The sequence below is a fragment of the Sturnira hondurensis genome, unplaced genomic scaffold (genome assembly GCF_014824575.4).
Source record: "Sturnira hondurensis isolate 20B ecotype Veracruz unplaced genomic scaffold, ASM1482457v3 Scaffold0007406, whole genome shotgun sequence".
NCBI lineage: Eukaryota > Metazoa > Chordata > Mammalia > Chiroptera > Phyllostomidae > Sturnira > Sturnira hondurensis.
The window spans coordinates 4,498,857-4,526,845 of record NW_028080037.1 but is presented as its reverse complement, the minus strand read 5'-3'; the positions used below and the strand labels follow the sequence as shown (position 1 = coordinate 4,526,845).

Sequence of the window (27,989 nt, the reverse complement as noted above, 5' to 3'; positions counted from 1 at the left end):
GACAATGTGTTTGTAGACTAAGTGTGAAAACAGGTGTGAGGTATGAGTCACTAAATTGGAGGGTGGTGGGCAACTCAGCTGGCATTAAGTGTTAGAATATGGAAAAACTGTCATTCATGTCCTCTTCACTGTCACTTGCTGTTGCCAGACTGTCGAAAGGGTTGTCGCAGTGTTCTCGCAGGTCGGAAGAAACTGCTCCAAAGAACATGGAAGAAAACTGGAGGGAAAAAGTAACTGCACTGTTGATTCGGAGTAAGAATTCTCAGTAAATGCCCCAGGGAACAGCCGCTTTTCAGAAACCTGTCCAGTGCGGTCTCCCTAACTGGGATGATGCAGGTTCACGGAACCCCCACAGCCTTGTGACTGGACCAACACGTTCTCTACACCAAAACCCCTCCCCAAAGACATGCAGTTGGGATCAGTAATCTGCCTCTGACTCCCCTGCCTGAGCATTTTAAACACACACCAGGGCTGTGGGAGAGGAAGGCAGATCCTGCAGGCCGTTCTGCTCGACTCCCAGCTTCCCTTTCCCTCCTCCTGCTACCGGAGCTACCCCCTCCTGGCTAAAGCCTGCCCTTTCCTCCCCGCCGGCCTCACAGCCCCTCCCAGGCCTCCCTCTGCCGGATAGGAACATCAGCGTTTTACAATAATGTCTCTCATCTTCAGAATACACGGGAAGCACCACCACCACCCTGTTCCTCCCTCCCTGTCTCTCGTCTGCTTTTCTCTGCACTTACTTCCATTTTCTCATACTCCTATTCGGTCCTATCTGAAAAAGCTCCTGACCCCACCACATCACAGAACTTCCTACTCTGGTCACCAAAAATCATCACATGTTGAAGCCAGTGACCATTTTCAGTGTTCATCCTGCTTGATACTCAGACACTTCTGGGACCTTCTTCCTGCCACATTCTCCTGGTTCTCTCAGACTTAGCTCAGCTCGCTTGCCCTCCTCTACACAGGCTTTCAACCAGGGTTTCTCAGCCTCAGCACTACGGACCTTTGGGGCCTGGTGATTCTTTGTTGTGGGGACTGTACTGTGTGTCGGAGGATTTGAGCGGCACCCCTGGCCTCTAACCACTAAATGTGAACAGCATCCTTGATACCTCATGCCCCCGGAACCCCCATAACCAATCCATCACCAAGTCACGTTACTTTTACCTCTTCAACTAGCCATCTACTTCAGCCACTTCTCTCCATCTCTAAGGAACCACCATCTCACCTCTCGGATGCTACAAGTGAGTTTCTATTCTTGCCTCACTGTATCCCATTTATGCAGTAGCCGCAGCTAAAATTACCTTTTAAAAAATCAACTCTGAGCCCTGGCTGGTGTAGCTCAGTGGATTGAGCACAGGCCTTTGAACCAGAGCATCGCGGTTCGATTCCCAGTCAGGGCACATGCCTGGGTTGCAGGCCAGTTCCCAGCAAGGGACGCACGAGAGACAACCATACTTTGACATCTCTCTCCCTCTCTTCTTCCCCTCTAAAGATACATAAATAAATAAAATCTTTAAAAAAAAAATCAGCTCTGTCAGCCCTCCCTCTTAAAACCCCTTGAGTACTTCAAATGCCAAGACACTTTCATATGGCTGTTTACATGGCCTGCAGGGCGCTTCCGGCATGACTCGGCACTCATCAACTCTAGCTTCACCCCGTGCCCTTGTTTTCCCCTGGCTCTCTGCTCTCTAACCGCCTGGCCAGCCTTCAGTTCCTTAGAACCACCGTGCTCCTTCATCCCAGGGCCTTTGCACACACCATACCCCCTGCCCCCAATATCCAGTTTTACTGTCCTAAAAAGTCTTTTGTATAGTGACTTAGTATAGTGACTTTTGGAAAAAATGTATCTCCTTCAGAATTTCTAATTCTAACTAAGGAACTCATATTTCCAAATCAATAATGACAGCAATAGCAAAACAGACTTGAATGAAACATAATGTACATGTAAACCTGGGACTATCATCATTTCCCAAGGATGCTTCTGTTTCCAGCAAACTGTGTTTATCTTCAATTCAATAGATTTCATTAGGGTTTAATGTTAGCATTCTGTGGAGCTTATCATCAGTCCAGTAAAATGTTGGCATATTGATATGTTATTTACTGTGACTCCTCTGTGAATGGGGATCTGTGCTGTTTGGAGGATAAAATTTATATCGTACCACTACAAATAAAGGGTTTTTCAAACAGATTTGAAATATAAAATGAGAACCTGGCTGGTGTGGCTCAGTGGACTGAGCGCAGGCTGTGAGCCAAAGGGTCGCCAATTCAGTTCCCAGTCAGGGCACAGGCCTGGGTTGCGGGCCAAGTACCCGGTTTGGGGCATGTGAGAGGCAACCACACATTGATATCTCTCTCCCCCTCTTTTTCCTTCCCTTCCCCTCTCTCTAAAAATAAATAAGTACAATCTTTAATAAAATAAAATTAGAAGAACATTTATGTCAGGAAACAAATTATATGACTAGCTTATTGTGTGTATTTAAATATAAATATGCACCCTGACTGGTGTAGCTCAGTGGATTGAGTGCCGGCCTGCGAACTGACAGGGGCCGGTTGGATTCCCAGTCAGACACGTGTGTGGGTTGTGGGGTAGGTCCCCAGCAGGGGGCGCATGTGGGGCAACTGAACAGTGTATTCCTCACACACTCGTATTTCCCTCCCTCTGTTTCTCCCTCCCTTCCCCTCTCTAAAAGTAAATAAATAAAATCAGAAAAATGGAAGGTGACAAAAAAATAAAAAATAAATATAAGTATGCTATAAGCAATTATTTATTCTTTAAAACAAGTGATCTCAATCTCTGCTTGAATATACTTTGTTAGAAATTAGGTAAAGGGATGAAGTAAAAAACAAAAACTCATAGAAAAAAAGAAATTACTCAATGAGCAATTTAACTACTTTATATTAACGTTTTATAAACCATTCTCTTCTCCATCTCAGGCTGGCTTCACCTCTTCACTGCCAAAAACCGGGACAATTAATTTTCAGGATATTGTGGCTGGGCAGGAGGGGGGGACAGCAAAGGGTGACAGATGATGGGAGCTCCTGACTGAGACGTGGTCGTGTCTCAACATTTTTCTTTACCTTCCTGAGATGTGGAGGCCCCGGCTCTTCCTCCATGTGGCTGACGCTGCTTTCCGGTCCCTCACTGATGTCCCCATTCGCTCTTTTCGTTAGAGGACTGCCACAGTGTCCCCAGGTAGAGCTGTTCCCGAGAGTCTCATCAGGGCGGAGCCTTTTGGGCGCTGCTTTTCCTGAAATGTGCTCCGTGGTCTTGCTATCTTTTTTACCAGCCTTTGGATTTGAACATTCCAGATCTGACCTGAGGTGTCAATAGGGATCAAACGAAGGAACTGCTTACTTTGAAGTATATATTTGTATATAACTAATAGAGCAATATAGTATGTCAACGATAACACTGGTTTAGGGCATATACTGAAATACTATGGAACTAATTGTTTTGAAGGTTAAGATTTACATACATGATTATTTAGAAATTCTCTCTACAGATGAGAATTTTTCAGGGAACAACTTTGTGTGCATGAGACAGTCTTGTGAGAATGGTAACAGGGCCAAGTTAGAAAAGCACTCAAATCCATTACTGTACATATGTCTGACAACACTGTATACAGTCATTAAAAACCACGTTTTCAAGTCATAATCAGTGATGCTGGAACACATTCATAATACAACATTTGAGGGGGGAGCAGGATAAAGAGCTACATACGCTATATGATATAAATCTTGTTTAAAAATACAAGCGTATGCTAAATAAAAAGTTTGAAAGGAAACGGAGTGAGCCCAAGGTTAACGGTGGCTAAGTCTGGACTGCAACTGTGGGCGAAGTTGACTTTCTTTTCTGCACTTCTCTGTATTTTCCAAACTTCCCAATAGTAACTTTATGCTACTTCAACAGTTGAAGCACCCCTACCTCCACCAAAAGAAAGTTATTAAGAGACAAAAGGAAAACAATGGCTGTCCCTAAGTCTGAGAAAGCATTCTAGGTATGAATAGACATTCCTTTGATCCTTAACACTAGATCACTCCAAATGGAAATGAGTTGGAGGTATTAACAAAGACCGGTCAGGAGTCCTGTTAAATGCTGATCAGAAGAGAGAAAGCAAATATGCAGAGCAAGACCGGTGGCTCTGCTATGTTGCCGTCAGGTTTTGCTATAGCTCTTCCTGATTCCATCCGAACTTCTGATCTAATGTTTTAGTCCTCAGCTGTTTCCTGACTGAATGCCACTGAATTATTTCTGAATAAAATGCAATGGCTTTTCCCCAACCAATAAAGGTGTCAACACATGGCCTTACCTTTTCTGTTTTTCTGAAAGACACGATTGTGGAGAAGATGGTCTACTTGGTTCCTCAGCCAATGTAGCCAAGATAAAGTTCGCTTCCAGTACCATGTCATCAATACTTAAAGCCACTGGTCTAAAAAGGCCAAGTCAGAGCACACAGAACAATCATTTTCTGATGGACATTGGGAAAACATTAGAAAATGACACCTAATTCAGGAGTAAAAGAAAAACGAAAGTCCCTTTTGTCTTTTCACAAATTAACATAGTCCAAGAGCTGAAAGGGCCCTTAGAAATCATCAGATCTAATTTCATAAAACACATCTATCCTAACCCAATCTCACTTGAAATTTCTGTCCTGAAATACTATATAAAGTGTCATAGTTTCACAGAGATTTAACCTGGTTAAGCCATGTATTATTTTCTGGTTAAGCAATTTATTCAGGTCAAATGTATAAATGTTTTCACTCTCCAGAAGCATATATCTTTCTCAATTAAGTTACCAGTTAAAAAAAATCATGTTATGACATCTTTTAAAATTTTAGTTTGATAAGTGTTTCTAGTAAGGTTAAGGAATTCCTGAGGTGTGAATTAATTTTGAAGTGATTCAGATGGTTTTACTATCGCTATGTAACAAAAGAAGAAGAAAAAAATTTAGAAAAGTTCCCAAGAACCTACTTCCCAGGAAAATCAAAATAAATGGATATAGGAGCACGTGTAGCTTCTGAAAATACCAGTATTCCCTGAAAGAAAAAGAAGGGAAAAAAAGTGAAATCTTTCTTTAAAACTACCAGTGAAAATTTTAATCTGGTGCAAATTTTTCTTTACCTTCAATTCTTTGAAGCAAAATGTTATTTCAGTGTCAATTCCAATTTGAAAGAAGTCAAACTCAGCTGGACCAACAAACATCTCACTGTGTACAGAATTGTTCAAATCTGTTTAATAGTGTAGGAAATAAGAAATAAAATTAGTTCCAGAGGTGTTTGTTAAATTTGAATATAAAAATATAACCTAAGCGGTGGGTTTAGAATAGCCATAAATTCTTTGCCATTCCTTCACTGAGAGGTGGGGCCTCTGTCTCCCTGCTCTCTCCCAGAGTCTAGGTGGGCGGGCTCTCTGGCTGCTTTGACCAGTGTGATTTGCTGACGTGACCCGGTGCCGGTTCCTGAGCCCAGGCCTTCGGAGACTAGCAGCTTCCACTTCTATCCTCCACTTTCTCTTTCCCGCAACACCTGCTCTTGAAACTTAGCCACCTGACTTCGTGCTATAGGAAGTCCAAGTTGCTGCAGAGGCCACATGTGCCCAGGTACTCTGGTTAGCAATCCAGCTGAGCTCTAGGCATCGATCACCAGCCATGTCAGTGTGCCATCTTGGATGTCTTCAGGTGATTCCAGCCCTAGCCACCAACTGCAAGTGCAGAGAGCCCCCGAGCGAGCACTGCCCGGCTGAGCCCCGTCAACCCACAGAACCATGAGAGGTAAGAATAAGTTTATTTTAAGCCACTATATTTTGGAGTGGCTTATTGTAAACAATTAAATAGCCAGAATACCACAAACACAAGTTTATTCTAAAGGGAACTACTATTTATGAATATAGTCTATATAGAACAAAGTTATTATATTTTGACTCACATCTTTTGTTTTCTTTTTCATTCATATCTTTAGTTACTTAGATATCATTCAGCCTTTTTAATAAAACCTTGCAACATAAGGACCTTGTATGATAAGTATATCTACAGGTAGAGCCTATTTGGGGAATCACACTTTATTTCCAACCCTTCAGCTAAGCACATTTTTACTTTAAAAGTCCCATTCTCATATGTGTCTGTTAGCTCTACCTATCAGTGAGTCATCAATATTTCCTTATAGCCACGGGCAGATTTACATTAAATTATTGTTTATGTCTAAGTATTTAATCTTCTATGCCATTATTATAACATTATGTTCTCCTACTGGATATTGTTTGTATATACAAAAGCTATTTTCTTCATCATTTATATCCTGCCACCTAAATTATTTTATTGTCTGGGTTAGTTTTTATCACTAATTCTCTAGAGTTTCCAGGTGTATTATCGTGTCATTTGCAGATAGAAATGGTCATAACTGTATTGCCTTTAATTGGCTCATCTCATTGCATTAACTCCAGTACAGTATTAAATAGAAGAGGATTCAGTAGGGATCCTTGTCTCTGATCTTAGTGGAAATCAGTCTTCCTGTTAAGTAAGACACTAGCTTTGGTATATGTAAATATATATACATTTAATTATTTTTAAGAAAGCGTCCATCAATTCCTATGTTTTAGTGTTTCATATTAATAATTAATGTTACACATTTATGAAGCTCTCTCAGCATTTATGGAGATAATCATATAATTTTTTTTCCTTAAACCTATTGATGTAGTGTTTTACATTACTGGAGTTTCTAATATTGAATCAATATTGCATTTCTAGAACAGATTTCATGTGGCCATGGTATACAGTTTTCTTAATGAAGTGTTGAATTTTGTTTTCTGTTATTTTCTTTAATTTTTAAATGCATTTAAAAAATATGATCATACTGTTTATACTAATTCATAATCTATTTAATAACATACCCTGTTTTTCCATGTCAGTAAGTAAATTTTCTAACTATTTGTGTGTGTTGGTGTTTTGTGTTTTCAAACTAGCTTCAATAAATATCTTTGATATGTGCCCTCAGAGAGAAAGGAGGGTATATATACACACAAAGTTACTTTTAACAGCTTCCTAGTATTTCGTTACTTTAGCTCAACCAATCCCCTGTTGTTAGATTTGAAGTATACAGCACCCATTCAAAGTGCTCGTCTCCTGATACTGGGATTTCAAGTGATTTTTTTTATTAGTGCTTTTTAAAAATTATTTTCTTCAGTGATCATAAATTATGTAAGTATGAGAACACAGGATAAATGGCATATATATTGTTAAAGGACCAAACGATACCTTACAGATACATTCATCTCAAACCAGGAGGCTCACATCACCCTCGGGGCGTTAGCAGAGAGGTAGGTCAGTGATACCATTACATGCTTGGATCCCCAGTCAAACGTGACCGTAACTGCTCATTAGAAAGCCGTTCGTGAGGGACAGTGTCTCCTGGTTGTTAAATGGCCACCTTTATTCAGAGATGAGCATATGGAATATAAAACAGACCCTGTCACTGGGCCAGCACACATGTTCCAGACCACGCGCTCCCGAGGGCCAGGACAGAATGGTGGGCGGAACCTGAGAGGAGCAGTAACAGCGCAGGCGCGGTGAGGCTGAGCCCTGCACTCACGCCGTCACCCACACTTACTACCTGCGTGCCACCAGGCGAGTCACTTAGTTTCTCTGCGCTTCATATTCTTCAGATGGAAAATGGGGATCATAATAATACCTACATCACAGAGCTGTTAGGCAAATCAAATGAATTCAGAGACGTAAACCATTTAAAACAGAATCTGGCACCAACTAAACGCTACAAAAGTCATCTGACCCAACTTAATCCCTGGTTTTATCAGTTTTCACTTGAAAATAACACAGCTCCTCCCTTCGTACACTTTCTTTACTGCTATCACCCAAAAAGTCCCACCAAAAAAATCAAGGTCAAAGAGTCTTCAACAACTTGTGCCAAAAAGACACAGGTAAATTTTCTTGATACCCAAACCCCTGATTCCATCAGGCCTTCGTCTCTCCACACCGTCTAGGTAACTCTTGGACGACTGGCTTGAGAAGCACTCGCATTTTCTGCCCTATGTGTTTGCCATCGGGAATATCTTACGTTTCCAATTCAAATTTACTTACTTTTTTTTTTTTAAGATTTTATTTATTTATCTTAGAGGGGAAGGGAAGGAGAGAGAAATATCAATGTATGGTTGCCTCTCATGTGTCCCCTGCTGGGAACCGGGAACTGGCCTGCAACCCAGGCATGTGCCCTGACTGGGAACCGAACCGTGATCGTGTGGTTCGCAGGCCCGCGCTCAATCCACTGAGCCACACCAGCCAGGGCTCAAATTTACTTTCGTTTATGTAGTCAAAGGTCATCTCAACTGACTGCTGGCCTCTTAATTTTTCTTTATGCTAAACACAAAGTCTGATAAAGGATGAGAAATAGAGCTTAAAATCTTAACTTCAAAAATATTTTTCTCTATAACCATTCTCCTAATTTTAAAACAACTGGAATTTCAAAGCCAAGTATTATTATAAGTATTGATTGTGTAAATTCCATACATTTCTTAAAAATTTTAATGAACTTTCTACATCTTACTGCTTTTTAGACACCAGTAAATACTATACCACCAATATTTACTGAATGGTTAGTAATCAAGAAGGCCAGGAAGTAATACTATGCCAAGCACCGTGACAAACAGAACCCTTACCCACTGATTCCTCACTAGAACTCTTAATGCAGACTTCCAGGGGGGTAACAGCAAGAGTAACTTCCTCTTGACTCGATGAAAAAAAGACAACCGCCTCAGCAAGCACTCTATGAGATGTAATAAAAATATTTCGTTATTCGGAAGACAAACAGTAAGAAACAGCTTTCTAATGAGGCTCAAATCTTTGATCTAGAAATAAATAGGTTAGTTGGCTTAGACTTAGGGTAGAAAGTTTTACCCTTAGGACTTTATATTCTTTCTTCTATATGAGCTGCTATATTTTAGTATATTTAATAATTATAACTTCATTTAAAGGCCAAGAGAATAGTAAAACACATTTTTCAAAGATTTTATTTATTTATCTTTAGAGAGGAAGGGAAGGAGAGAAGGAGAGAAATATCAGTGTATGGTTGCCTCTCATGTGCCCCCTGCTGGGAACTGGCCTGCAACCCAGGCATGTGCCCTGACTGGGAATCGAACCGTGATCCCCTGGTTCGCAGGCCCAAGCTCAGCTACACCAGCCAGGGCGTAAAACACATTCTTAGTAAAACAAGTGAAAGCTGCAGGAGAAACCAAACTCTAGAATAAAATGTCTTTATTTTTTTAAATGTATAAGTATGTGTATGTATGTGTATATATTATCTTTTTAATTGGCCTGGGATCCCACTCCTGAGGGAGGCAGTGGAAAACAGAGATGTGGGACCGCAGATGGGCGGCTGTGCCGGAGGCCCAGCCGAGAGGTGGAGAGGTTTACCAGCTGCCTGCCGCCTGTACTCTCTTTCCCTTCGTTACTTGTCCTGGATTATTAACTATTACTTTCAAGGTTGTCTGGACACCCCAAATGCCCTTTCATCCTGTGAACCTTTTTGAAAGCAACTTTATTAAAATATAATTCACATACCACACAATTTAGTTTTCAAGTTGTTTGATTTGCATTTCCCCAAAGACTAACAATTTTGAGCATCTTTTCATGTGCTTATCGGCCATTTCCATGTCTCCTCTGGAGAAATATCTGTTCAAATCCTTTGCCTGTTTTTTAGTTAGGTTATTTATCTCTTTATTATTGCATTATAAGTTCTGAGCTACTTTTGAAACTGAGGCGTTGGTAGATAAAAAAGAGATTCTTAGAATTTTTGTGATGCTGGTGTTATCCTGATGCCAGACACCAGCTCGGTAGTGTTTCCTGATGCCAAAATGTCAGGAACACCTACCAAATTCACTGGAAACTTTTCTAGTGACGAGGGGGATGTTGTCCAAGATACCAGACAACCTGATACAAAAACCGACAACATGAATGTGAAATTCTAAAAGGAAGAAAAATACCAATTGCTAATAAATATGAAAAGATGCTCAAGCTCCCTAGTAATAAAATGGACACAACAAAGAACTCTAATAATATCATTTTCTATCTATTATATTGGCAAAAATTTTAAAGATTGATCATATCCTTTACTCAGAAGGATTCTCCTGCACTTTTGGTGGGGATGTAAATTGGTACGAAACTTTCCGGATAGCAGTTTGATGGTATGTGTGCAAATTTAAAATTTGTGTTTTAGCAGGCAGTTCACTTCTAGGACTCTGTCTGTGTTAGGCAGCCTAGACACAGGCCCCCAAGGATCCCAGGCTCCTGGGATTCCTGCCCTTACATAACCCCCTTTCTCCTTGAGTGTGGGCTGGATCGAAGAGGTTCATGTCTAACAAAAAGAAAATGGAAGAAGTGTTAAGATGGCCACCATGACTTCCACCTTGGGAGTCTCCCTCTTCCTGCTTCTCCTCACCTCGTCCGGAAGATGGCCAGGCAGTCTACGGGGAGGCTCGCCCTGAGAGGAACCAAGGTCTACCAGTGAGCCTGGAGGCACATCTTCTGAGGCCTCCCAACAACAGTGTCGGTGAGCTTGGAAGTGACGACCCCCACAGCCCTCAGATGAGTCCACAGTCCTGCTGATGGCTTAACTTCAACCCCTCTGCAAACTCAGAGACCTTCAGCCAGAGGCACCCAGTTAAGCTGCACTTATTAGCATGAAGTAATAAATGTCCGTTTTTTTAAGACTCCAAGATTTGGGGGAATTTGCTCCACAGCAACAGATAATTAATACAGCACCCTAGTATTAGCAGCGTTGTTTGTGGTAGTAAAAAGTTGGAACAACCTACTTTTTTGTGTGTGTGACAGTAAAAAGTTGAAAACAACCCTTATCCAAGGTTTCATTTTCCTCGGTTTCAGTTACCGCCAGTAAACTGCGATCTGAAAATATTAACTGGAAAATTCCAGAAATAATCTGTAAGTTTTTAAACTGCCTGTCAGTGTGAGTGGTGTGATGAAATCTCATGCCATTCAGGGCCATCCCACCAAGGACGTGATTCATCCCTTTGTCCAGCGTCTCCAGGCTGCAGAGTAACCTGCCCGCCAGTCACTTAGAAGCTGTCTCGGTTGTCACGGGCGAGACTGACAACATCACAGTGCTTGAGTTCGAGGCACCCTTATTTTACTTAATAATATCCCCGAATCACAAGAGTAGTGATGCTGACAATTCACATACGCCAGAGAGAAGCCATACAGTGCTTCCTTTATGTGAAAAGGTGAAAGTTCTCCTGGACTTAAAGAAAGAAAAAAAGTCGTATGCCGAGGTTGCTCAGATCGGTGGTTAGAACAAATCTTCTATCTGTGAAGTTGCAAAGAAGGAAAAGAGATTCCTGCTAGTCTTGCAAAAGACTGAAACTGCACCTGAAACTGCAAAAGTTTTGGCTAACAGTGCATGATAAGTATTTTGTTAAGATGGAAAAGGCATTGAAGTTGTGGGTGGAAGGCAGGAGCAGAAAACATACTCTGACTGACGGCAACATGATACACCAGAGAACGGAGGCTATGCAAAGACCTAAGCAAGGAGACTCCTGAAATGTTTGCTACGGTATATTGTTACAATTGTTCTATTTTATTATTTGTCATTGTTAGTCTCTTACGGTGCCTAATTTATCAATTCAACTTGATCACAGGTCTGTATGTATAAGAAAAAACACAGTATCTATAGGGTTTGGTACTGTCCACGGTTTCAGGCATCAACTGGGGAGGGGACTGCTGAAGGGTTGTGGGTAAATTACTGCGAAGTCATACAATGAAAAATTACACAGTCATTAAAAAGAGTAAGACTGATTTAGGTGAACTGACATAGAAACTAAACAAAGCTAGTTGCCAAATGATAATAACAATGGGATGTTTTCTTTGACAAATATATGTATGATACATATTATGAAAAACAATATAAAATATTTATCTGGTATATGACATAAATTTGAGAGGTGGGAGAAAGATAACCAAATAATAAGGAGAGGGGGAGTTACAGAGATTGGCTCAACATTGAACCAAATGGGTATAAACAGAAGAAGAGCTAGAATGAAATACACCAAGTTATTAGTAGATGGAAGTTCCCTCTGCCGTGGGGTAGAGGGGGCAGGTGGAAGAGAAAGACTTCCGTTTGTTAATCTTTGCAATCTTCTATGAGTTGCAGATGCATTTTGAGAGCATGTATGTCTTTTGTAATTTAAGAAACAAAGATAAAATACCTTTGGCTCACAAACTAATTAATGTTTAATGTTACAGCTTAACATTGAAAAATTGAGTACACTGACTCATTCTGTAGAGAAAAAATGGAAACACGTACGGACAAAATCAGTTCACATCAAAAATGCTGAAATTTTCTTATGCTGTGTGTTCTAAGCCTCAAACAGAAGGCACCATGTAAATGCAAAGTATTATTAGATAATATATTTTTCTTGATATCATTTGATGAAAAAAGCTACTGATGGAAAATCTTCAGAACTTTCTCGGCCACTAAATTATTATCACTACCATTATGCAGTTATGATCTATGACAGCAATTTTCAAGCAGTGTGCTATGGTGGTATGTGGCAAGAATTTTTAAGACATGCAATACCTGACTATTTAGTTTTAAAAAAAAGCAAGAGTCAATACAACAATTGTCATCTGGTATTAATGAATTAAAATTATACCTTTGATCAGACTGTCAAAAAAATGTTTTTTGGCATGCTGCAGAATCTTAGTAATTAGTGTATGTGTGCCGTGAGATGAAAAAGATTGAAAACTACTGGTCTACTGTTATCTTTATCAAGGTTTTCTTTCTCTCTCTCAGTTCTGTAAGAGCTGTCTCCAAGTCCCGTGTTAGCTTTTAAAAAAGTAACTGATTTAAAAGCTCCAGGACAAAGCCCTGGCTAATGTGGCTCAGTGGATTGAGTGCCAGCCTGCAAACCAAAGGGTCGCCAGTTCGGTTCCCAGTTAGGGCACATGCCCGGGTTGCAGGCGGCCTGGAAGTGCGCTAGAGACAGCCATTTGCCTTGCCGNTGTTATCTTTATCAAGGTTTTCTTTCTCTCTCTCAGTTCTGTAAGAGCTGTCTCCAAGTCCCGTGTTAGCTTTTAAAAAAGTAACTGATTTAAAAGCTCCAGGACAAAGCCCTGGCTAATGTGGCTCAGTGGATTGAGTGCCAGCCTGCAAACCAAAGGGTCGCCAGTTCGGTTCCCAGTTAGGGCACATGCCCGGGTTGCAGGCGGCCTGGGAGTGCGCTAGAGACAGCCATTTGCCTTGCTGCACATCAATATTTCTCTCCCTTCCTTTCTCCCTCCGTTCCCCTCCCTTTAAAAATAAATAAATAAAATCTTTAAAAGCTCTAGGACATTAATTCTTTACTCTCTAACCATACTACATTCAGAATAAAATAAAGTAAAAAACCAGAACAGAGAACTCATTACCTTGGTTGAATCACTAGTACATTAGTACATGTACTCTTTTCGAAAATAACTTGCAAAGGCTGACTTTCTTGAAAACACACATTATGGGTCCTTTTAATACCTTAAAGAGAGTAGAGCAACCTGTTAATTTTAAGTGCAAAATTAGCAGGTTAAAAAGTCTTTAACTTTCACAGCCAAATTAAAATAATATAAGTGAAATTATATTATCTGCAGGTGCCTAGTGAGAAGCACTTGCCCTTAGTGAATGTGTTTATCGCCCCCTAGCGGAAAGCAGGCAACATGTCAGACCCTGGACCAAGCAGGCAGTCGAGTTTTCCCATTCTCTTGAAATACAGGTAATTTCTTAAATTGTGTATAAAACAATGATTGCCAACTACAGGTCAGGTATCTATGATTCCCCTTCAGTACCTGTCATCCAGGACCGAAGTTCCTGGACGGTACTTTTGGGAGATGAAGCTGAACATCAGGCCTGTGGATTCTTTTCCGCTGAGAGGAGGGGAAAAGTGTGTGGCAAGAATGGCTACGGCCCTCTGAGCCCGGAACTGCGGTACACATCGTATGTACCTCACCTGGGACTCACACAATATCCCTTCGGGGTATGTACTTAATCTCAGAAGAGGAAACAATAGCTCGGTGAGGCTGAATGACCTTGCAAGGCTATGCTTTTTTAACAAGTACGGCAGGTCTTCCAACAATATTTCATTCAGTCTTTGCATTACAATGTTGATGAGATGCCTTAGGAACCAAAATCTTGTTTACATTAATTAGCCTATGGTAAAGTTGGTTTCATTATTGGTCATTTCGCCTGTCAATGATGTTAAGTGGGAACTTACCTTATAGGTAGAATTTGAATCTAAATTTGAATACAGAGCCCATGTAATAAAATCCACGTAGGCTAGAACTTTCTACAGCGTAATAACGTAGCAGTGTGAATCTAAAGGTCTCACTAGTAATAACATTGCTCAAGTTATTATTTTTTTACTTAGGTGATAAGAGCAATATTTATTAATTTCAAAAATATTTACTGAGCACCTGCTACAAAAAGAAAGATTTGGACCAATATCACAAGTACAAGAGTTCTTTGAAGCATAAAATTCTACCTGTCAACTTCAAGTAAAATACCAGCAATCATAATAAATACAGCTAGAGCTAACACTTAGAGAATGTGCCAGGCATACTTTTAAACAGTTTAGAACTATAACTTCCTAGAATTCATAGATCCTCGTGAAACCCTAGCAGGTTGGTACTAACATTTCCCCCAATTTACACACTGGGGAACTGAGACATAGGGATGTAAATAATTTGCCCAAGGTCTCTGCAAGGAAGGGGCAGAGCAGGATTCGACCCCAGACACTATGGCCTCCAGAGCCCATGCTGTTAAATGCCAGGCTGTACATATGTAAGTATGTGAAAGTCCTATGAGTACAACATCTGAATAAGGACCGCACAAGGCTGGAAGGCAGAGAGAATGAATGAAGGTTTTGGCTCCTACTATTGAGAGGCAGGACTCTAACCCAGGCTCTGTAATTTACTACTTCTGTGACCTTGGGCAAGTTGCCACACTTCTTTCAGGCCCGGATCTAATACTATCTGCCTCCCACAGGGAATTATTCTCGTCTTTCTTACCAAGGAATACCATTACCAAGGCACTCTTACAGAATATCAAGCAGCCAATTAATTTGAGAACAACCAACTGGTTAAATGCAAATGGATTTTAAAAAACTGGTTTGTGCCCTGGCTGATGTGGCTCAGTGGATTGAGCACAGGCCTGCAAACCAAAAGGTTGCAGGTTCAATTCCTAGTCAGGGCACATGCCTGGATTGTAGGCCGGGTCCCAGGTGGGGGGCTCATGAGAGGCAACCATGCATTGATGTTTCTCTCCCTCTCTTTCTCCTTCCCTTCTCCTCTCTCTAAAAATAAATAAAATCTTTTAAAAATAAAAAATTAAAAATTGGTTTGTATGCAAGTAAAGTTTGTGTCACTGAAAAGTATAAAAAGGAAATGCTACTAACCGTCTCACAAAACTTCTTCAAAGACAAGTAAGATAATACTTTGCAGGTACTTACGACTTTCCTACCACGAAACTACACAAATTCTAAGCAATAATGCAATGAGGACTCTTGTTTGATTGTACATGGTTTGAACACTATAAACTTACAAAATATTAACAAAAATACAATACATTTAAACTAGTTTTCATTATACTTACCATATCTGCAGAAGAATTGAATAACTACTTTGCACTTATCAGATCTGGTGAATATTTTGCACATCTCTACATTTCTTTCGAGGGAATTCGGACATCTAAAGATGGGCAAAAGTGACTGTAATACAAACAGATTATAGAATAGCACACACTCAATATGGTTGTTTAATTAACAAACTAACACGAAAGAGTATGTATATTTATAAATGAATAAATTTGTCCCGTGTGACATTAAACCAAGTATTAAATATAGAATAGATTTTATGTCGAATACACTGAATATTTCCACAGTAGAAGAGAAAACCAGGGCCACTTATATTTACCTTCATTCCCAATTTGCAATTTAAATTTGATACTGTGTTTCTATCTTTCATTTCCACTGCAGCTGACCATTGGTAACTTTGGAAAAACACAGGAGAGAAGAGGACACACCCATATGCTGACCGACAAGAATTCACAGACCTTAAAGCAAGCTGGGAAAATATAATAATAACTATTTAGGGGGAAAAATCAAATTTCTTTAAATAATTAATTTTAAAAATTCTATTTTGTTTCACACAGCAATTAAATGAACTCAAATAATGCTATCAGATAATAACTGTTATATGTCTACATTATCCATATGAATTATCATATATGTTTTATGGACTGCATTCGTTCAGTGTGTATTGAGTCTGCATATGCATACATGTATGTCTACATATCTATATTGAATATAGATATTAAATCTTAAATCTTGCATGTCGAAATTGTAAAATTGCAAATGCCTACAGGGGCAGAAGGCAATATAAATGGGAGTAAAAGAAGAGCAAAATGGTGATCTCTGGCCTTGTCCAAGGAGAGAAACTGTTAGTGTCAACCAACTACTTCCACTTGGGTATAAAAGCCCCAAACTGTCAGACCTTTTCTGAGTTTTCAAGAGAAGCAAGAAATCAGATTTTTCTGTGGACTCTCCCAATTTTTAACTGTTAGAAATTATTTCAGTTCTTTAAAAAAAAACAGTGCAATCTACATAAAACACTTCTACAAGCTATATGTAAACCTCTTGGCCACCAATTTGTGACTTTTAATTTAAATCAATTGTGTTTATCTGCATGATTTTAAAGTTTACTATGCTGCTCTAAATCAGCAATTTCAACCAGTGTGCTGCAACAATTTTTAAAACATGCAATATTTGACTATTTATTCAGGGGCACCAACTTCTTTTCCCTTAGATTGTCAAATAAAAAAAATGACAGCAGCCAGCACAAGAATAGCTGTTCAGTGTGAATGAATCAAAATTATACTTATTTTTTGGTCAGATCGGCAAAAAATAAATTTTTTGTTGTGCCACAGAATTTTAGTAATTAGTTTACGTGTGCCACGAGATGAAGAAGGTTAAAAATTGCTGCTTTAAAGGTATTCAGATATGCGCCATCAAGACGAAAAGTGAAAGGGATAATTACAATTTTTGGATTTCCTAATCAACATACAATCTAGACTTGAAACTTAAACCCTCTTTTTTGTCTTAGTAGATGGTGTCTGAATTAACTTTCTTACTTACACCTTTCTCGGACGGGTCTAGCCACAGCTCGTCGCTGATTCGTGATAGAGCTTGGATTGCTTTCCCAAATACTATGGAGAAAAAGAAAGTTGCTGCTCACATTCGTATTCTCGAACAATAAAAGCAAGTCACAAGACTACTTCAGCATTCACAGGACTTAAATTCATAAAGAACAGTGTTTATAGACTAGGACTACAATTTACTGTAAGAAATACAGTGATAATAATATCCTTGGCAAAATGCCAGGTTCATAGTAAGAGCTCAATAAATTCAAAGAATGAGTATAATGAAATGATAACCAGCAACAGAATTCTTTTCTGTTTATTTGCAGTGTGGCGTGGAGCTACTGTGGCAAGCCAACTTCCGCACTAATGTATTTTTTATTTTACTTAAATTGATGTTCAAGTACAGTTTTTGTATTAACGTATTTTAAAACTTGTATCTTCCCCCCCCACCTGGGGGGGGGAATGTAAAAACAAGAAATGGAGAGGTTGGTTTGAAGGGTTCTAATAATTTGACTGGTAGCAAAAAAATCGTTGAAGAGAGAAATTGGAGGCACGCCCGATGCACCTCCGACGTGGGAGGGTCATGTGGAAGGTGTCGGATCTTCCCCGCAAACACCCTTAGGTGGATGTCCTTTCAGAAACAATGGCGAGGGCTGGGTGAAGTCCCCATCTGATCTGGTGTGGCACTTTTGTGTTCTTATGAGTTATAAAGAAGAAGAAAAAACAAAACAACGNCACCTGGGGGGGGGAATGTAAAAACAAGAAATGGAGAGGTTGGTTTGAAGGGTTCTAATAATTTGACTGGTAGCAAAAAAATCGTTGAAGAGAGAAATTGGAGGCACGCCCGATGCACCTCCGACGTGGGAGGGTCATGTGGAAGGTGTCGGATCTTCCCCGCAAACACCCTTAGGTGGATGTCCTTTCAGAAACAATAGCGAGGGCTGGGTGAAGTCCCCATCTGATCTGGTGTGGCACTTTTGTGTTCTTATGAGTTATAAAGAAGAAAAAAAAACAAAACAACGTAGCAAACAGATACGGCATAGTCTGCTGCAGTAAAAATGGATGGCTGTATCAATCTATGGAAAAGTAGAAAAAAGGAAAAATCAATCCAGAACATCAGATTATAATGCTCATGAATTTTCAGTGTAGGAGTTGGGGGGTGTGGGCCTCAAACTGAGACCAAAAGGAAAAACAAAAAAGGTAGAGGCAATGTCCTTTTTTTCACTCCTTTCAATTTCACTCCTTTTTCTGCGGAGCTGAAACTTAAACCCTCTTTCAGGCCTTTCATCCAGCCAACAAGTATTTATTGAGCATCTACTACGTTCCAAGCACTGCAATGGGAGTAGCGTGATGAACAAGGCAGGGGGGAGATGGCACCCTCGCAGCGCTTCGGATCCAACCAGATCGAACAATCATACAAATAACCGCTTATTAGGAACTGAAGGATATGCTGCGAAAAGGAACTCCCTCTTCCAAAGCCGTCCTCAGCACCGGGGAAGCCAGCCCCCGACACACAATGCCTTTTAATGATCGTTTTCTGGTTTCCATCTGTAAGAAGCCGCCGCGTTTCTAAACGTAGACTTTCTGGAGCCATGTACGTGGTTCAGGTACCAAGCATAGCCATTGTTCCTGTACGTTCCCATTTATGGAGCTCTTGGCACGCATTTCCATGTCATCCCTACCGCGGCGTGCCGCTCTATTTCTCATCTGACTGAGGAAGAAACCTAAGCCGCAACGTGACTCAGTGCCTCGTCCCAGGTCGTAGATTTTAAAATGGTGGGACTAAAATAAAAACCTGGTTTGTGTTTTTCCCGTGACACTAAAATACTTTAACTGTCCGAGCATTCTTCTTCCCCCAAGTGCGCCCCACACAGTATCTTCCCGATTTTGACGCGCGGTGGAGCAACTTCATTTCCTAGACACCCGTGAAAATATAAATATTGTGCCTAAATAGAAGCGCATGGGCCTTCATCCTCCCCTCAGAAGCTATGGGGGTGCGCGCTGGCTCTAAGGAGACTTTGGTGTCCTCGGCCCTTACGCATAAAGGCAACTGGGAAGAAGTACGCATCTCCCCCATGCACTTGAGGCTTTCCCTTTTTGTCCCTAGCTAGGAAAAAACACTGCTCCACCTTTAACCTGACTGCCATTCATCCCGCACTTCAGCATGGCTGCAGCCCTAACAAGCCGGGTCGCAAAGCGCGCCTCGACTCGACGCCCAGGGTTCCCGGATGTGGCCCGAGCCTGTAGAAGCTACGAGATCTCACCCCTCCCCTCCACTTCCACTCTTTTCCCAAAAGCCGCTTCGCTTTACAGCGGGGGAAGGCCTCTACGGGCCACCGTAGAGCGGTCTCCGCGGTCCTCATTCCCTATTGGTTGTGGGCGAGGTGGGTGGGTCGTCGAGGAGTCAGAGGAAGAGGGCGGTGGCGGTTGTGGTAGCTGAGCGGAGTCCAGTGACAGGATGGTGAGGATGGCAGCCGCGGCGACCGAGGCCTGGCTCTCCTCCGGGGGGCTGCGTCGTAGGGAGTCACTAGGAGTGTCTGGGCGACGGTTTGGGCGATCCTGGAGGCCTGGGCGGGCGCGGCCCGGGCCCGGCCCCGGGGGGAAGGCCCTGGGGGAGGGATGGGAGATATGGGAGCGGCCACTTCTGGGTGCAACCGGCTCTGGCCTTGCACCCCCGCCCCAGAGGCCAGAGGACGTGTTGGGGGGGAGGCGGGAGAGGCCCCTCACTGCTGCTGCTAGCCCTGTCACGAGACCCACATGCCGGAGCCGGGAAAGGCCTTTGGCTCTGTGCTTCGACTGTCCCCGAGAAAGGGGCACGGTTCCCCTGCGTTTCCAGACGTTTCCCTACTTCCCCGCAAAAGGCACCTCCCGCTGGTTCGGGTGTATGGGTTACCATCCCCCAGGTGGCGAAAGCTGGCTACTCGGATTCAAAACGGGAAGTAGCGAGCAGGATCCCTCACCCAATGTAGTTTGGCACCTAAGGAAAGGATAAGAACGATCCCTTTCGCCCCTGAAACAACGTGCAGCTGCCATTGCACTGTGGTAGTGTGTTCTCAAAAAGACTGCATTTTTGGCTCTTCGAATTGCTGGAACTACTGGGTTTACCAAGGATGCGGCGACCCTTTAGAGTGGGGACCCTTAATAGTCTGTGAACTCCTTGAAATTGTTTGGACATTTTTGAGAATATGTACGGTTTCCTGGATAAAGAGCCAGTGTTGGCACTAACGGAGTAGTTTGGGGAGCTTTCCTTCGTTCATTCATCAGATTGGCCCCGCCTGCCACGAGCCCGGCCGTCACCCTCTCCTCGCAATAGGTTGCCATGCCTGACACCGTCCTGCAGAAAAACTCCCGGAGCTGCTACTGGAGAGGGGCTCATAGCTGGAATCAGTGTTCAGAGGTGCCCTTGACCCTTTAAAAAGTTGAGAACAGTTTCCATAGGAGCTCTGATTATCTTGGTATTTGTGTTGATGAGGCTTAACTGTGAAGGAACTTTAACTTTTGACGGGTGTCCATTAAATTTTTAAAATTGTCACAAGTCTATGACAAACATAGCCTTTGCGGTGGCTGATAGACGTCACAAAGATTTATGGTATATGCTTCTGCATATAATGTAAAAAGCTTTCATCTCACTTTTGATGTTTGGTTATAAACAGACTCCAGTTTAGAGCAATTCATTTTACAGTAATTTTGAAACAGTAAGCCCTGGGAGAAGAAGGAATTTCCCAACATGTCTTTGGAGAGTTTTGTTTTTGTTTTTTTTGAAAGGTGAACATTTTTTTCGGGTAGCTGTACTGGCATGTCACATAGAACTGGGCAAAATTTAGCATTAGCTGATTCTTTTATAATTAAGAGCATTTTATTTGGCAAAGGAGACTAGAAACATTTAATGCTTAGTAGTATCCAGGAGTCTGTAGGAAGCAAAATTCCATGTGGGGGAGGTCCATTTTCATCTTGAGGAATGTGTGTGTTTTTTTCATCTTTGGTTGGTGACTTCATCTCTTGATATTTGTAGTGTTGTGTTAGATCATGTAGTCAAAATAATCACCTAACTGCAGCATAATTTTACAACTAGAATTTTTAACATAAGATAATTAAAATCAATATACTTGAGGAATAAATAAGCCATAAGAATCTAGAAAATGTTAGCTTTCATTTAAGCCATGACTGCTGAATTCTCTGCATTGTCTTGTACAATTCTAAACAAAACAGGAAAATGAAAGGGATTAGAGTATGTGGAGATTAAGTTAAGGGAAAAAAATCAACAAGGCAAAATTTATTAAGTGTGTGCATGCGCGTATGTGTCACGTTTAAAATACAGCAAGTGGTTTTTTTGGTATTTTGAGCAAAGATGATTTTTAACATTTTCTTTCATAACACTCTGAAATCATTAACACTTGTTTGCATATTCATTTGATATAAGTTTTTTTGTTCTTTTTTTATTTGTTTCTTTTTTGTTGCTTTCATTTAACATTGGTCATGTTTTACCCTTTTTTTTTTCCATTCCCCCTGTCTGCAATCAACTTCTTCATTCCACTAAGGCTGGGCACAGAGTAAGTTTCTTCTCTTAGCTCCTCCTAATAATGGTGGTTGGGTGTCTGATTACTGGGGTTTTCACCCTTTTATACTTAGTCAAATAGGAAATAACCAAATTCCTATGCTTTGATTGGGTTGGTTCTTTGAATTTAACAAGACTGCCATTTCCAGAATCTTTCACTCTCTTAAAAGCTATGTCTAACCTGAATTGTCAAAGTGTGGAATTTGGGCAAGAGCACTCCTTAAAGTATGACACTTGTTTTGTGACACTATTTCCCCTATCACTTTGTCACGTGTAGGAAACCAGAGTCCTAGTTAGGATCCTTACTAATCTGAAGTAATTGCTGTGTGGTCATTCATACAGTTACATATTTTTAGAATGTTGATAGTCTAGGCACATGGGCATAATCTATAGTACGTTGGAGAATTTAGGTTGTCAATCATTATAAAGTAGCAATGTCTTAACTAATGCTTTCTAGTTCATTAAGACTGAACAGTTCATTTGTTTTTAGTCCCAAACATTTTTAACCTGATGCAGATATGTACCTGTTTATGAGTTTGAGGTTATTTTTTTTAATAAGGAAATCTACTTTTTACCTTTTTCTCAAATACCAGCTTTCCACATTAACTATGTACTTCAATCCATATTTGAAGGGATCCCCCTCTAAAGATGAAGATTGTTCTGTCTCCAGGTACTTTTGTATTGATTACCAATGAAGGTGGAACCTTCATGGTGACCTTTAGTTTTACAGATGTTTTATCCATCTGGATTGAAACCGTATTAAGTCATTAAGCAAATACCAGCTGAAACTACTGTTTATAAAGAGGAAAACGTGTTTAACAATTTACCTTAAAGTGCGTTAATTTTACTGCAGTTACTCTACTTCCTGATAACAGTTCCTTTCCTCTGTAATCACTTTGATATTTATTGCCAGATCATTCAAGCTTGGTTTAATAATAATTGTAGTTTCACACATTTCTCCCCCTGATGTCCCCCATTCACAATACAGACCAGGCAGAGGCCTGGGCTGAGGTGTGTACGGGCGAGTTTGCTCTGCCTTTTCATTCTGTGCAGGCCGTGTGAGGACACAGCCTCCCTGCTTACCTCCTGTGGTGTGAGAACACAGCCCGTGGTTAGCGTGGGGAAGACCCATTTTGTTTTTTATTAATTTCAATTTACAAAGTCGGTGGTGACACCATTTTCTGCTCTATTTTATTTTCGACAATTAATGTTTTCTTTGACATTAGGGAATAGTCGTGCCTTTTTTAAAAGCAGTTAAAGGGAACATACATTTATGAATGGGACGTCTGTGTGGGGAAACATGCTGTTATAGAATGAAGGTGCTTATACTAACCAACATGAAGAAATTGATTATTGTTCTTTGGAGGGCAGGTTTTTTTTTAAGATTTTATTTATTTTTAGAGAGAGGGAGAAGGAGAGGGTGAGAAACATCACGTGAGAGAAACCTTGATTGGTTTCCTCTCATATGAACAGGGACCTAACCTGCAACCCAGGTGTGTGCTCTGACCAGGAATCAAACCAGCTGCCTCTTGCTTTGTGGGCTGATGCCCAACCAACTGAGCCACACTGGTCAGGGCAGATTTTTTAGAAATCTTTTATTTATTTATTTTTAGAGAGATGGGAAGGGAGAGAGAGGGTGAGAAGGGTCAAGTGTGAGAGAGACATTGATCAAGTGCCCATTGCATGCCCCCACTGGGGGTCCCAACCACAACCCGGGTGTGTGCCCTGACTGGGAAGTGAACCTGTGACCCTTCGGTTCACAAGCTGGCACTCAGTTCACTGAGCCACACCAGCCAGGGCAAGAGAGAAGATGTTATTTTTAAATGACCTTTTTGACAATATTCTGTTAAATAACTGAAAAAGTGTTTACATGTAAAATCTCAAAAATTAAAATTTTACAGGATTAAGAATTTTTATCATCCGAGACTACATTCCTCCTGCTAAATTCATCACTTGTTTAACTGACCTCTTTTTTAATGCTCTAATGCACGTGACCAGTTGTGAAAATGTTATTTTAAGTTTGGAAACTAAACAGAGTACATAAGCAATTCCATCTAGACAATGAATATATGAGAGTGAGGATTTCTAATAATGAAAGATGAAGATTATAATTCAAAAGCACACAGTTGCCTTACTGAAACTTTTTGAAGCATAGGCTGTTTTTATTCTTCTGTAATGTGTAACTAATAGTTTTAAGTAGCAAATATTGTAAATTTTGGCTATTGTTCCTTAAAATAGTGTTCAGTCTAGTAAACATAAAGTATAAAATTAACTTTTTTTCTCTATCATTACATTTCTAACAGTTCTCTTTATTAATGTCCCTGGAATCAATACATGTTATTTTAAGTGCAGAAATATGAATTACCATATCAGTCTTCAAAAATCCCAAATTCCATAGGGCCCAGCAATATATTTTCATTTTGTAATTTTGTTATTTAGTATAATTTATAGGTCTGTAAATAAATCTCTTTAGAAAGCTTGATTTTATTCTTGGTAAATAGAATGATACATATTGTGTGGCATATTTGTGAGCAAATTAAAAAAGATTGATTTAGAACAGAATACATTATTATAGATGTGATATGTGTGTTCATCTAAATGGTCATGATAAGGAATTGTATGAGTAACTTCTGCTCTTTCGTATTCTGGAATCTCTGATTAGTTCGGTTTAAAATGGGAGTTACTAGAACAAAGTATCTTGTTTTGACATCATGCTTAACATTACACTTTGTCTCACTTTGACACTTTATAGTTGGTGTTGGTATTAGGAGACCTGCACATCCCACACCGGTGCAACAGTTTGCCAGCGAAGTTCAAAAAACTGCTGGTACCAGGAAAGATTCAGCACATACTCTGCACTGGAAATCTTTGCACCAAAGAGAGCTATGACTATCTCAAGACTCTGGCCGGTGATGTTCATATTGTGAGAGGAGACTTTGATGAGGTGATGTATTTCCCTTTCCTTCCCAGTATTTCCTTTTCTTTCTTCCATTCTTTTTTTTTTTTAAGATTTTATTTATTTTTAGAGAGAGGGGGAGGAAGGGAGAAAGAGGGAAAGAGAAGCATTGGTTGTCTTTTGCAGGTCCTCAACTGGACACCTGGCCCACAGCCCAGCCATGTGTCCTAACCAGGAATCGAACTGGGGGCCTTTCAGTTTACAGGCCCAGTGCTCAATCCACTGAGCCCCAAAAGCCAGGCCCATTATTTTCTTTTCTTGATTTTAGCAAGAAAGTTTTATCCTTTAGACCAGTTTCTCAACTGTTAAAGATCCTTTTTTATTTTCCAAATGTAAAATGACTACACATACCCCTTCCTGTTTGAAAATCACTGATTTTAGACTGCTTGATAAACATTAAATACTTGTTCTAACTAAATCAACAGAGTAAAGTGGTTTTGTCACTATTTTTATACTACTATCATTTAGTTTATAAATTTTTTGTTATGAACTTCGTGCCACCACCTATACTGCTGTTGCAAGCACTATGTCACTGTCCTGTATTCCAACTTCCTGACCTGCCCTTCCTCCCTCCAGTTTGTTCTCCAAGGAGCAATTAGAGTGACCTTTTTAATGTGAAGATCAGCTCACTAATGTGTAGGAAACCCTGCCGTGGCTCTCTGTCATGCACGTTAACTAAAGGGCTATGGGGAAGTGCTGACGTGACTGTGCATTTGTCAAAACCCCTTGAATTGTACACTAAAAAGGACAGTTTGTATGTGAGTTGCATCTCAATAAACCTGATTTAAAAAAATAAGTTAGAAGTTCTGGGGTTCCAACTTTACCCATTAATTAGAAGGAAAATTTAGGCAGATTATGTCCTTTCTGACCCTAGTTTCCTTCTATGTAAATATGATTGGGATACATGACTCCTAAGACCCCTGCCAGTACTAACATTGTGTGATTTAGAATGATAAATATGATTCTAGTATAAACATTTATGTAGGGTTCCTGGAAATACAAGCATTTTCATAAGTTATTTAACTTCATTGGTACTTTTTAATAGGGGTCCTTTATACCAAACTGAATGACCATAGGGTTGGTTTTGTCTTCTTTCCCAGTGGATTTTAAGAAGTTTGAGTAAATGAGATGTGGCACGGAGGTGAAAGACGGGGATGAGAAGGGAAGGGGCAGACTTCTTGTCAGTAATGAGAATATAGGTCTGGTTTGTTAAAAACAATAGGGGTTCTGTTTGTGTTATGCCTAGACAGTTTCAGTACCAGGAATTCAAATTTTTGCTATAACTTTGCTAAAGTTACAGACCCTGGAATCATGTACCAGAGTTTGGATCTTGGCTCAACAACTTAGTAACGGTTTGTTAACCTCAGTTTTAACCATGCCTGTTCTTTCCATCCATGAAATGGGGGTCAGAATAGAACCTACCCCTTAGGATTGTTTGTAAGTATTTGGTAGGTTGACATTTATAAAGCCCTTAGAATAATTTGTGATCCATACTAAGTACTATGTGTTTTAACTATCTTCGTTTTCAGCCATCTGTATAACTGTTAAAGCCTGCAGTGTCATTTAAACTCACCGTAGCTTACAAGTCATGCCCAGGATTCTTAGGTAGAGGCAGTCACGAATTTAGGGGACTAATCATTTTCTACAGCATGCTCAAAGTAATCGGTGTGCTATACACATAGACACAAGAAGGGACTGCATGGAAATTCTGGTTATGTTTTGAGCAGCCTTAGTTACAGCCTTAGAGACAGAGAAGAAATCAGATATTTAATCAATATGTTGGTCGTGGAACAAAAAATCCATGAGATAAAATATTTAAAAGCAGGTTTGTTTGGGTTTTTTTGCCCTGGTCTGGTGGCTCAGTTAATTGGAACATCGTCCCATATGCCAGAGGTTGTGGGTTCGATCCCAGTCGGGGCATGTATGGGAGGCATCTGATCCACATTCCTTTCTCACGATGTTTCTCTCTCTCCCTTCCTCTGTCTCTAAAATCAGTAAACATATCCTCAGGTGGGGCTTTTAAAAAATAAATAAAGGCAGGATTTTTGAACATTGGTATCTCTAAAACTTGTTTTCCTTCTGTCAATTTTGTATTTTAGAATCTGAATTATCCGGAACAGAAAGTTGTGACTGTTGGGCAGTTCAAAATTGGCTTGATCCATGGACATCAAGTTATTCCATGGGGAGACATGGCCAGCTTAGCCCTGCTGCAGAGGCAGTTCGACGTGGACATTCTTATCTCAGGGCACACACACAGATTTGAAGCGTTTGAGCACGAAAATAAATTCTACATTAACCCAGGTTCTGCCACTGGAGCGTATAATGCCTTGGAAACGTAAGTAGTGTGTAATGTGGGAATTTGGGGGTTTTATAAATTTAATAATTGCATGTGTGATAGTTCATTAAACATGCAACCATTTAAATAATTATAGCCTTTTTGGTGATGATTATTTTTAATATGGAACAACCAGATTTCTCCTGGAATCCAAATTGTCATCTTAAATTGAAATTTACAGTGCTTCTGCTTTTTAGTGTAAAACACTGACATTATTTATATTTTCTTCCAGAAACATTATTCCTTCATTTGTGTTGATGGATATCCAGGCTTCTACAGTGGTCACTTACGTGTATCAGCTAATTGGAGATGATGTGAAAGTAGAACGAATCGAATACAAAAAATCTTAAAGCCAGGCCTGTCTTGATTTTTGTTTTTTTTTCTTGTTTTTAATTCCCCTGTTCAAATCAAGTAATTAAACATTTAAGAGCCACAAAATTGTATCACTTTTATATTTTGCAGTAAAATACATCATCTTCTGTTAATACAGTGTTCCTAGCTTCTTGTAAACTATTAAGAATTTATTTAGTTTAAGTATATGATTTCTATGAAAAAATGTCCACCACACAGTAAATGGTCACATGTTAAGAAAAATTTATCCTTGTAAATACCTTCAAAGTTGATATTTAGGACTTTATTACAAAAGTAGTACATGAGGAAAAAGAATCTGGACTTTCTTGTATACATTTTTCTCTTCTCCAGGAATAAAGTTAGCTTTCATTTACACTTTCCTGATAAACTGTTTTGAGTCTTAAAAACCATGAAAATGAGAGATAAATGAAACTGTGGACAAGGATTGAAGTGATGAGATGGACCAGATGCCCTTTCAGAGCGGTCTCATTTCTTACAACATTCTGAATCACAGTGCTGAACTCGGATTTCACTTTCTAAATAAGATGCCATATGGACAGAGTAAATCGGCAGAGATTCTTCCAACTGCTGCTTTGAATTGCCCTATTCCTGCCCTG

The 27,989-nt window shown here is 40.2% G+C and overlaps 2 protein-coding genes and 1 pseudogene across 3 annotated transcripts; 1 reads left to right on the top strand and 2 right to left on the bottom strand.

The window, feature by feature from the left end:
• Positions 1–91: 91 nt before the first annotated feature.
• On the bottom strand, positions 92–19,410 carry RAD9B (RAD9 checkpoint clamp component B). Its single transcript, XM_037052082.1, has 11 exons — positions 19,305–19,410; positions 17,171–17,241; positions 15,951–16,100; positions 15,631–15,745; positions 13,422–13,521; positions 8,663–8,769; positions 5,120–5,226; positions 4,970–5,034; positions 4,308–4,427; positions 3,076–3,313; positions 92–217 (listed from the first exon to the last, which is right to left on the bottom strand). Exons 1-11 carry the CDS (start codon positions 19,339–19,341, stop codon positions 92–94), a joined length of 1,236 nt encoding a protein of 411 aa, XP_036907977.1. The 5' UTR covers positions 19,342–19,410.
• Positions 19,411–19,545: 135 nt separating this feature from the next.
• VPS29 (VPS29 retromer complex component) lies at positions 19,546–27,747 on the top strand. Of its 2 annotated transcripts, XM_037052080.1 has the most exons (5): positions 19,555–19,636; positions 21,714–21,725; positions 24,483–24,674; positions 26,786–27,021; positions 27,254–27,747. In XM_037052080.1, the coding sequence occupies exons 1-5, from the start codon at positions 19,634–19,636 to the stop codon at positions 27,369–27,371; spliced, it is 561 nt and encodes a 186-aa protein (XP_036907975.1). In that variant the 5' UTR covers positions 19,555–19,633; the 3' UTR covers positions 27,372–27,747. The 2 variants fall into 2 exon arrangements, with proteins under 2 accessions (XP_036907976.1, XP_036907975.1); XM_037052081.1 differs by lacking the exon at positions 21,714–21,725 and having other exon boundaries at positions 19,546–19,636.
• Positions 22,695–22,859, bottom strand: LOC118991380 (uncharacterized; annotated as a pseudogene).
• Positions 27,748–27,989: the final 242 nt, after the last annotated feature.